Genomic DNA, 11,143 nt, shown 5'->3' with positions numbered 1-11,143 from the left:
TCTTGCCTTAATGTCATTATTCACCCTTCAATGATTAATGTAGATCCACAGTTATAGGTGTTTGTCCATTGGTTTGGTAAAAATGTGGTATGTGGATGATGGTCATGCTTAGGCATAAATGGAAATAATTAGCTACAGTTGGGCGTTTTTCCCAAGTACTGGGGTAACATGGGAAAAACATGTATCTAAAAAATATCTGTAACTCAGAAAAGTTACTTGTAGATGGTTTGGGCATGATTTGAAAAATGGTGATTTAGGTACCACTGACTTGCATTGTATCACCTTAAATGTTACTGCTTTATTAAAAACTGATTACAATGTGTATCTCTAAACAAGTGGTTATTTATCTTTAGGCTCTCCTAATGGTATATATCACTTTTTCAAAATTACAAAATATTTGATCAACTTAACTCAGAATTGTTTCGTCAGAGTGACCATTTTTGGTTTGTTGATGAGAGAGATACCATTTTTAGTTGAGCAAGAGTTGAAAACAAATGTTGGTAACATAATGTGGTTTCTGTGCGAATTATTGGGGCAATTAACCCGGGTGGTTAGTTACCCAACGTTATCTTATAGTTGTTCCATTTAGGAAATTGCAATAGGCCTATTATAACATTTACGCGAATTGTTCACTTCAGATGTTGAAAATACTAATGAAAGTCCTTCGAATTGGCTCATGCAATAAAGTTTCACATACACTTAGTGAACAAAACATTAAGAACACCTTAATATTGAGGCACTTAAATATTTTGTCTTGCCAGTTCACCCTCTGAATGGCACACACACACACACACACACACACACACAATCGTTTCAAGGCTTAAACGTCCTTCTTTAACCCGTCCCCTCCACTTTATCTACACTGATTGAAGCGACATCAGTAAGTATCATAGCTTTCACCTGGTCAGTCTTCCTTGGAAAGAGCAGGTGTTCTTAATGTTTATTAGCACTTAGTGTACATATTTCCAATGCTACTTTAAATGAATAAAAAAAAAACGAAACGTTTGTAGCCTATTCCTTCTGGGATGGAGAGACGAAATCAATCACCGCTGGGAGGAAACTAGGGCAGTAAGGTATTCGACGCCCCACGAAAGGCTGTTTGCACACTGAGTCGTCGTGCATAGCATCTACAGTACCGATAGGCGTACGCTTGGACGCCGATTTTTTTTTTTTTTTAGTTGTGCATTCGACAGAGAACTTGGCATCCGTAGCGTTGTGTCACAACTTTGATATGTTAACTGCTGGCTAAACGGGAAAGACCGAGTTGTGCTGGCGGCGTATTGGAACAGAGCAGTGACTGTTGTTTTGATCCAAGAGTTGGAGGTAAAAGTGGGAGTTCCAGAATTCATAAGAACGCAGAGTAGCCTAATGGATCACTGAACGAATGAAAAGTCTACGGTATATTTTGTACGGTATAAGTAATTTTTTGAATCCCTAATAAAGACTGATGAAAGTTGACAGCTGCTCGGAGGGGCAGGGCCATTCATGGTAAGAGATGTCGAGTTACAGAATGATCTTAATGAAATTGTACTTTAATGTCTGGCAAAAGTTATGCGGCGAACAACTATGACTTCATTGTTAATAGGGCTCGCCCATCCGCAGCAGGCACTCGGTCTTTTGGGACAGCTCTAGATGTAAACCTGTGCATTTTTTTGTTATCAAATATGAATAATTGTGTGTTTTGCTTGCCTTTCATTAGTCCGAGGGATTTTATTAAACCTATGCAGCTAGACATGGAAGAAAATGGGTCCCAAGGAACTCCACGACGACGACGATTCTCTGGCTCTAGGTACAGTATGTGGATTCAATATGGGTTTAAGATCAGAGGGTTCCTGTGTGAGAACTGTCAGTTTTTCTTAGCTGTAGTCTACTACATTATTGTTCACTTCAGGATAGAAATTGTCACCGTTATTTGGAGGTGTTCTAAAATGCTTAGATTGATGATGACACTTACAAAAACGTGTATATTAGATCATTTATGGTGGAATTCTTGAGATGACATCAGTTGGAAAAATATGGGACTTTTGTAGCCCATGGTGTCTTATGTCATTCCAAATCCTTATTCAGGTCAAACCTTTTACAAAGCTTCACTGGGATTCCATCCCTTCTATGCCATTATCTACCCCCCCCCACCACCCCCCACACACACAAAAAAATACAATGTTGCAATACATTTTCTAGACATGTTGCAAGCAAATTGCAATTGAATGACATAATTGCATGTCTAAGACAAAGAGTTTGACTCATTTAATGGTCCACAACCAGAGGGGACAGATGTGCATCGGCTATATTGAGTAAATGTAGTCAGTAACTGAAGTAACAGTTGTTGCAGACATTTCAGTAACCTTTGAACTCCACTCATTTCCTGCCTTCTGAGTTGTTCTGAGAAATTGCCTTGACCACATGTTGGGGTCATGGGAAGCATTTTGGAGGAAAACCAGTGTGCATCTCATGTGCGTTCTAATCAACGTCTGGTTATTTATTTATATTCTAAAGTCTTTTGGTCGGTAATTGTATGGATGGATGACCTCACAGATATATCATCATATTTCAGTCTCAATATGGAAAACTCAACAACTGTGGAGAAATGGAAACTTCCCATGAATTGCTATTAAACCTTCAAATTCTGCATCTCATTCCTAATTAAAATCATAATAAATCTGCAGGCCTGCATTGCATGCCAAGGGAGTGAGCAGTGACTTTATTAAAGCTTGCAAAGAACTTTGGGAGAACTCACTCCCAAGTTTAAGAGCAAACGCCTCCGACCAACTGGAATACAGTCAGCTGACATCATCTTCAAGCAACCGGTCTTGAACCAAATAAATGGGAAATTCCACACTGTCACAGTCATAACACTTTTAAAGAGATCCTCGTTGACTCTTATTTATTTGACATTCAATATTAGGCGAAAGACACGTTTAGACCTCTCCTCGTGGATCATTTTGTTTTACCACCAGTGGTATTTTTTGGGATAGGTGCTTATCACGAACTCCACATAACCACACAGTAATCAAGTGCTGTAGTTTCAGCTTTTGATATGTCGTTGTAGAATTGTGTAATTCGGTAGCAGAGCCCCTCTCTGGCTTTCTAGAGTAGCAGACTACCCAATTCAGTTTGTTATTTGGAAATGAAAGCCAATCTCCATGAGCTGTTCGGGGGGGGGGGGGGGGGGGGATACATGTGTGCCGGTTTTATTTGTGGCTTCTCATACTTTGAGCCACAACTGCTTCTGAAAATTCCCCCACTTTTCAAGTGCAATGACTTGTGGAGACATCATGTGGCCCTCCACACCATGCTACATTTGTTATCCTACTACAGACACTTCCAAAACACATGCCCTTGTCCAAGGGTGGCAGTTTGTAGTACAAACATGCATAGCTCTATGAACACAGTGACATTCACTTGAGGATTTTCCAAATTCGCCTCAACTAAATAATTGTATGTCTAGTTCTGCTTTGGCCGTTGGAAAGGTTACTTAATGTCTGCTAAAAGACAGTATCATATTGTCACAGCAGCATCTGTTTGCAATGACATCTGGTGTCATTTTGAAATTCTTCGCTTGGCAACTTTGCATTTCTGAGTAGCGCTGCACATACAGTGCATTCAGTAAGTAGTCACACCCCTTGACTTTTTCCACATTTTGTTGTTACAGCCTGAATTCAATTAAATTCATTGACTCATTTGAGATATTGTGTCACTGATACCCCAAAATGTCAGCCGAATTATGTTTTTAGAAATGTTTACAAATTGATTAAAAATTAAATTCTAAAATGTCTTGAGTCGATAAGTATTCAACCCTTTTGTTATGACAAGCCTAAATATGTTCAGGAGTAAAAATGTGCTTAACAAATCACGTAAGTTGTATGGACTCACTCTATTTGCAATAATAGTGTTTATTGCACATAGAGTGGGGTACAGAGATGACTACTCCATCTCTGTACCCCACACATACAATTATCTGTAAGGTCCCTCAGCCGAGCAGTGAATTTCAAGCAGAGATTCAACCACAAAGACCGGGAAGGTTTTCCTATGGTTTGTTATGAAGGGCACCTATTGGCAGATGGGTAAAAGAAAGCAGACACTTAATATCCCTTTGAGCATGGTGCGGTTATTCATTTTACACTTTGGATGGTGTATCAATACACCTAGTCACTACGAAGATACAGGCGCCCTTCCTAAATCAGTTGCCGTAGCGGAAGGAAAACGCTCAGGGATTTCACCATGAGACCAATGGTGATTTTAAATGACAGAGCAAAAAGAATTAAGGCTGTACAAAATACAAATATTCCAGAACATGCGTCCTGTTGGCAATAAGGCACCAAATGAATACTTCAAAAAATGTGGCAAGGAAATAAACTTTTTGTCCTGAATACAAAGCATTATGTTTGGGGCAAATCCAAAACAACATCACTGAGTACCACTTTTCATATTTTCAAGAGCAGTGTTGGCGGCATAATGTTATGTATGCCTGTCATCAACAAGGACTATGGAGGTTTTTTTTAGGATAAAAATAAACAGAATAGAGCTAAGCACAGGCTAAATTCTAGAGGAAAACCTGGTTCACTCTGCTTTCCACCAGACACTGCAAGACAAATTCACCTTTCAGCAGGACAATACCCTAAAACGCAAGGCTAAATCTGCACTAGAGTTGCTAACCAAGACACAATTGAAGGTTCCTGAGGAGCCTAGCCATAGATTTTTTTTTTTTTTATACCGATTTAAGTCCAAACTGTGAAGACTTAAAAATGACTGTCAAGCAATGATCAACAACCAATGTGACAGCATTATAAAAAAAATATATATATATATATTAGTATTGTACAATCCAGGTGTGCAAAGCTCTTAGACTTACCCAGACTTACCCATCGCTGCCAAAGGTGATTCTAACATGTATTGACCCAGGTGGTTGAATACTTATCTAATCAAGATATATTAGTGGGGGTAAATAAAACATTTCTTCCACTTTGACATGAAATAGTATTTTGTGCAGATTGTTGACAAAAAATGACAAATCCATTTTAATCCCACTTTGTAACACAACAATGTGGAGAAAGTCTAGGGGTGTGAATACTTTCTGAAGGCTATACAGGCCTATATAAATGTAGGATCTTGATTTAAAAAAAAAAAAAAATGTTATCACCCTGTTGCAGGAGAACTTTCCTGAAATCCAGGAAATGTCAAACTTGTAGTGTAAAAAGGCTTCTGATGTTTTCATTTGGACATTTCAGAGTTGAGTTTTCCTTATGAAAAATGTATCAGCCCCTACAAAAATGTCCATTAGTTATAATGCACATAGTAATTCACACTTCCTGTTGCTGCAGGATTATTTTCCTGTTGTAGCAAACTGCTGTAGCAAAGATCCTACATCTGTACAGGAAAGGAGTGCAGAAGGAGGATGGATGGTTTATAGATTTTCCTCCATGACAGTTGAGTGTTTTATTGGTGACATTCCTCTCCCTATCCTCCCAGCTATGTGAAGCCCTTGCTGATAATGAGAGACACCTTTTTTACCATGATCTCACATTGCAGGCTTCCCTCGGAGTGGAGCCGAGCGTGGAATTGGTGAAGGTATTGTGAATCCCCGCAGCTGTTTCCAGACACTTTAGCAGTCCAAGGGCACAGCTGCATTTTAATTCAGTAGCTTTATTCCCACTTAACTGCATCCAGTGAAGATGTCATAAGTCTAGACCCTGGCAAATGAGAACCCTGTCACACATTGTAGAGGCTCAACTATTTGGACCTTTCTGTTATAGGTCTTCTGTTCTGAGTTGAAACTTTGCAGGAGTATAAATGGATTGGGTCTCTGCAAATATTTGGACAATTAAGTTCACAGTAGCCCTATTCAAAGTGGTTGAAAGCTATGGCGAGAGGGATGGGCTGAATTCTACAACAGATAAATATTAGGAAAATATAGCTGCAAGCTGAAATCATTGGGGTCAAAGTTACTGTCCCATAACCATATTTTGTGTTATAACGCCACAATTTATCATACTGGCAGCAGTACGCCCTTATAACGAGCTACTGCACACCCATGTTTTCCATGGTAGAGGGTATAGGTCTTTGAGGCTAAAGTGTTCGCTGTGAGGAGAGGAACTTGTGAAACTAATACTGCTGTTTCAAATCCAAGTTTGCCATTTCAAACCACTTTGATCTGTGCTACTGTGAGCTTAATTAATTGTCCAACTATTTGCAGAGACCCAATCCTTTTATACTCCTGCAATGTTTCAACTCAAAACAGAAGAAGATCTAAAACAGAAACGTGCAAATAGTTGAGCCTCTACAAACAGAAGTGTTATCATAAGTCTAGACCCTGGCAAATGAGATCTCTACTGGATGTAGTTAAATGGGAATTAAGCTACTAATGTAAGGTTATGATAGCATAGACAAAAGCCCTCAGAGTTCTAGCATTTGCAACATTTTCCCCTTGAAACTTTCCTGAGGGGTGAAAGCCACTCTGTTCAGCCAGGAAAAGAGTTTCCAATTGGGCCAGGAACTACTGTAGGTTACAAATTAAACATGAAACACTGTGTCACAAACCTCTGAAAGCCAATCGAGGACAGCATGTGTCATTCCCTCACTAAATGCGATGAACTTATTTGAAAATGAACACGTTTCTAAGTAACTTTTCAATACAGAATAGTATATACTGCGTTTTGATACAGCATTTGTGCGATTATGATTAGGCCTATACTATTGTACAATGTTGTTCATCACATTATTTACGGTACTGTTTGACAGACTCAATAGAGTAGATAAAGATATCACACAGGCCTTGTTGTTTGTAGTTTCTGTGAAGAGGTCAGTGGCATTCCAACGGCCACCCACACCACTCATAGCAACGGCATTAAATGTAAAGGAGAGGCGAAATCACTGAATTTGGCCAGTAGGAAAATGAAAAACTTCTGTTAACAGAAATGTAATTGAGACCTTAAGACAAGCTTGTGTTTGCTAAGCCCGTCAGGTCTTGGGAATACAGAGGCTTTTATGTCTTGTGGATGGGATGCTTTATGCCTCAGAGGGCTAAAACAGACAGTGGCCATCATCCAGAGAACAGGGAATAATGGGTCCTCTTTGTTGAAGCCAACGCACTGACCGTAAATACCAATGAGAGCTTATTACTGGAGTTGTACTGGGTTAGTATACAAAATCAGTCAACTATATGTTCAAATTTCGCCAAATGAATTGGTAGGCTTGGCTATTCCAGGAATTTCTGTGCTCGGTTTTGATACCAGAGAGCACGTATTCAACACAGATTCCACGCAATCGCTCTGTGCAAATGGCGTCATAGTGCCTGGAGAACACAAATAGTCAATACTGTGTATGAAGTCTTGGCCCGTGCTTTGATTCTGTTGTGTACTCTTCCAACACATAACAGATGGAAGCCACCTACCATCCACCTTCATAACAGAGCCTTTTGTGTTAAAAAGGTCAGAGAGAAATAGGACGGGCTGAATAAAAGTATGTGAAGCAAATCTCTAGATGGCGCTATTCTTACGCACTTTATCATTTACCAGTTGTTCATTCAGTATATTGAATATGTCACAGAAGCAGACATTTCGCAGCCATTAACCTAATGGTTACAAACGTGAGAAATATGCATCTTTCATAATGAATGCTAGTTTATGGCACTGTGGCCCATGTATCATTTATTTTTATTTTGGGATTTCCTCTGTCTTTTACTTGGAAAACTGTAATCACAAAGCAAGATCGTAGATACGTTCCCATATAAAGCTCTTGGCCCTTTGACATTTTGTAAAGCTCCAGTGCCATGTGATGAGCATCAGGGGAGACTGCAGAGCAACAGGCTAATGCTTCTTTGATAAACACTCCTGTATAGACAATGCAGCATTGTCTCATAAAAAATTGAATGCAGTGTGATTATATATTAAAATTATCACTCAAGGGGAAATGCGCTCTCTTCTCCTGCATTTTTATGTAAATTTTGACCTCCCAGAAAGGACAAACTTGTTCCTCTTTTTCAGTGGCGTACACAGTTTACACTCTTAGAAAAAAGGGTTCCAAAAGAGTTCTTCGACTATCCCCATAGGAGACCCCTTTTTTGGTCCAGATAAAACCGTTTTTGCTTCCAGGAAGAACTCTTGGGTTCCATGTAGAACCCTCTATGAAAATGGTCCTAAATGGAAACCCAAAAGGTTATACCATGAACAAAAAAGGGTTCTCCTATGGGGACAGGCGTAAAAACCCTTTTTAGGTTCTAGATGGCACTTGTAGTGTAGGCAGCTGAAGCATGTGTATGTGATGGGTTTACAGTGCATTCAGAAAGTATTCAGACCCCTTGACTTTTTCCACATTGTTACATTACAGCCTTATTCTAAAATTGATTTTAAATTGTTTTCCCCCTCATCAATCTATGCACAATACCCCGTAATGAAAAAACAAAAACAGGTTTGAAGATTTTTTTGCAAGTGTATTAAAAAAACATTACATTTACATAATTATTCAGAACCTTTACTCAGTACTTTGTTGAAGCACCTTTCGAGTCTTCTTGGGTATGACCCTAAAAGCTTGGCACACCTGCAGTTTCTCTCAAGCTCTGTCAGGTTGGATGGGGAGCGTTGCTGCACAGCTATTTTCAGTTTTCTCCAGAGATGTTTGATCGGGTTCAAGTCCAGGCTCTGGCTGGGCCACTCAAGGACATTCAGAGACTTGTGCCGAAGCCACCCCTGCTTTGTCTTGGCTGTATATGCTTAGGGTTATCGTCTTGTTAGAAAGTGAACCTGCTCTGGAACAGGTTTTCATCAAGGATCTCTCTGTACATTTCGCCATTCATCTTTCCCTTGATCCTGACTAATCTCCCAGTCCCTAGCGCTGAAAAACATCCCCACAGTATGATGCTGCCACCACCATGCTTTATCATAGGGATGGTGTCAGGTTTCCTCCAGACGTGACGCTTGGCATTCAGACCAAAGAGTTCAATCTTGGTTTCATCAGACCAGTGAATCTTGTTTCTCATGGTCTTAGTATTTCAGGTGCCTTTTGGCAAACTCCAAGCAGACTGTCATATGCCTTTTACTGAGGAGTGGCTTCCGTCTGGCCACTCAACTATAAAGTCCTGATTGGTGGAGTGCTGCAGAGATGGTTGTACTTCTGGAAAGTTCTCCGGAGAGACCATCGGGTTCTTGGTCACCTCTCTGACCAATACCCTTCTCCCCCTATTTCTCAGTTTGGCCGGGCGGCCAGCTCTCGGAAGAGTCTTGGTGGTTCCAAAATTCTTCCATTTAAGAATGATGGAGGCCACTATGTTCTTGGGAACCTTCAATTCTGCAGACATTTTTGGTACCCTTTAGCTCTGACATGCACTGTCAACTGTGGGACCTTTTATACAGACAGGTGTGTGTGCCTTTCCAAATCATGTCCCATCAATTGAGTTTACCACAGGTGGACTCCAATTAAGTTGTAGAAATATCTCAGGAATGATCAATGGAAACAGCAGGCAGCTGAGCTCAATTTCAAGTCTCATAGCAAATCAAATCAGTTTGTCACATGCACCGAATACAAGTGTAGACCTTACTGTGAAATACTTACTTACAGGCTCTAACCAATAGTGCAAAAAAGGTGTTAGGTGATCAATAGGTAAGTAAAGAAATAAAACAACAGTAAAAAGACAGGCTATATACAGTAGCGAGGCTACATACAGACACCGGTCAGTCAGACTGATTGAGGTAGTATGTAGATATGGTTAAAGTGACTATGCATATATGATGAACAGAGAGTAGCAGTAGTGTAAAAAAGGGGGTGGTGGGTGGCGGGACACAATGCAGATAGCCCGGTTAGCCAATGTGCGGGAGCACTGGTTGGTCGGCCCAATTGAGGTAGTATGTACATGAATGTATAGTTAAAGTGACTATGCATATATGATAAACAGAGAGTAGCAGCAGCGTAAAAAGAGGGGTTGGGGGGGGGGGGCACACAATGCAAATAGTCCGGGTAGTCATTTGATTACCTGTTCAGGAGTCTTATGGCTTGGCGGTAAAAACTGTTGAGAAGCCTTTTTGTCCTAGACTTGGCACTCCGGTACCGCTTGCCATGCGGTAGTAGAGAGAACAGTCTATGACTGGGGTGGCTGGGTGTCTTTTGACCATTTTTAGGGCCTTCCTCTGACACCGCCTGGTGTAGAGGTCCTGGATGGCAAGCAGCTTAGCCCCAGTGATGTACTGGGCTGTACGCATTACCCTCTGTAGTGCCTTGCGGTCAGAGGCCGAGCAGTTGCCATACCAGGCAGTGATGCAACCAGTCAGGATGCTCTTGATGTTGCAGCTGTAGAACCTTTTGAGGATCTCAGGACCCATGCCAAAATGTTTTTGTTTCCTGAGGGGGAATAGGCTTTGTCGTGCCCTCTTCACGACTGTCTTGGTGTGTTTGGACCATTCTAGTTTGTTGTTGATGTGGACACCAAGGAACTTGAAACTTTCAACCTGCTCCACTACAGCCCTGTCGATGAGAATGGGGGCGTGCTCGGTCCTCCTTTTCCTGTAGTCCACAATCAACTCCTTAGTCTTGGTTACGTTGAGGGATAGGTTGTTATTCTGGCACCACCCGGCCAGGTCTCTGACCTCCTCCCTATAGGCTGTCTCGTCGTTGTCGGTGATCAGGCCTACCACTGTTGTGTCGTCTGCAAACTTAATGATGGTGTTGGAGTCGTGTCTGGCCATGCAGTCGTGGGTGAACAGGGAGTACAGGAGGGGACTGGGCACGCACCCCTGTGGTGCTCCAGTGTTGAGGGTCAGCATGGCAGATGTGTTGCTGCCTACCCTCACCACCTGGGACGGCCCGTCAGGAAGTCCAGGATCCAGTTGCAGAGGGAGGTGTTTAGTCCCAGGATCCTTAGCTTAATGATGAGCTTTGAGGGTACTATGGTGTTGAACGCTGAGCTGTAGTCAATGAATAGCATTCTCACATAAGTGTTCCTTTTGTCCAGGTGGGAAAGGGCAGTGTGGAGTGCAATAGAGATTGCATCATCTGTGGATCTGTTTGGGCGGTATGCAAATTGGAGTGGGTCTAGGGTTTCTGGGATAATGGTGTTGTGAGCCATTACCAACCTTTCAAAGCAGTTCATGGCTATGGACGTGAGTGCTACGGGTCTGTAGTCATTTAGGCAGGTTGCCTTTGTGTTCTTGGGCAC

At 41.4% G+C, this 11,143-nt stretch overlaps 1 protein-coding gene across 2 annotated transcripts in view; it reads left to right on the top strand.

The window, feature by feature from the left end:
• Nucleotides 1–1,072: 1,072 nt before the first annotated feature.
• Nucleotides 1,073–11,143, top strand: part of cobll1b (cordon-bleu WH2 repeat protein-like 1b) — a 34,321-nt gene continuing 24,250 nt past the window's right edge. Inside the window, exons 1-2 of one of the 2 annotated variants that reach the window (XM_014164118.3) lie at nt 1,073–1,488; nt 1,700–1,789. In XM_014164118.3, the coding sequence (XP_014019593.2) occupies nt 1,744–1,789 (46 nt within the window). In that variant the 5' untranslated portion in view covers nt 1,073–1,488; nt 1,700–1,743. The remainder of the gene's footprint in view (nt 1,489–1,699; nt 1,790–11,143) is intronic. The other variant, XM_014164119.3, reaches the window with a different exon arrangement.

Source organism: Salmo salar, chromosome 21 (assembly GCF_965601325.2).
Source record: "Salmo salar chromosome 21, fSalSal1, whole genome shotgun sequence".
In the NCBI taxonomy this organism is placed as follows: Eukaryota; Metazoa; Chordata; class Actinopteri; order Salmoniformes; family Salmonidae; genus Salmo; species Salmo salar.
This window is presented reverse-complemented; position numbering and strand designations above follow the sequence as displayed.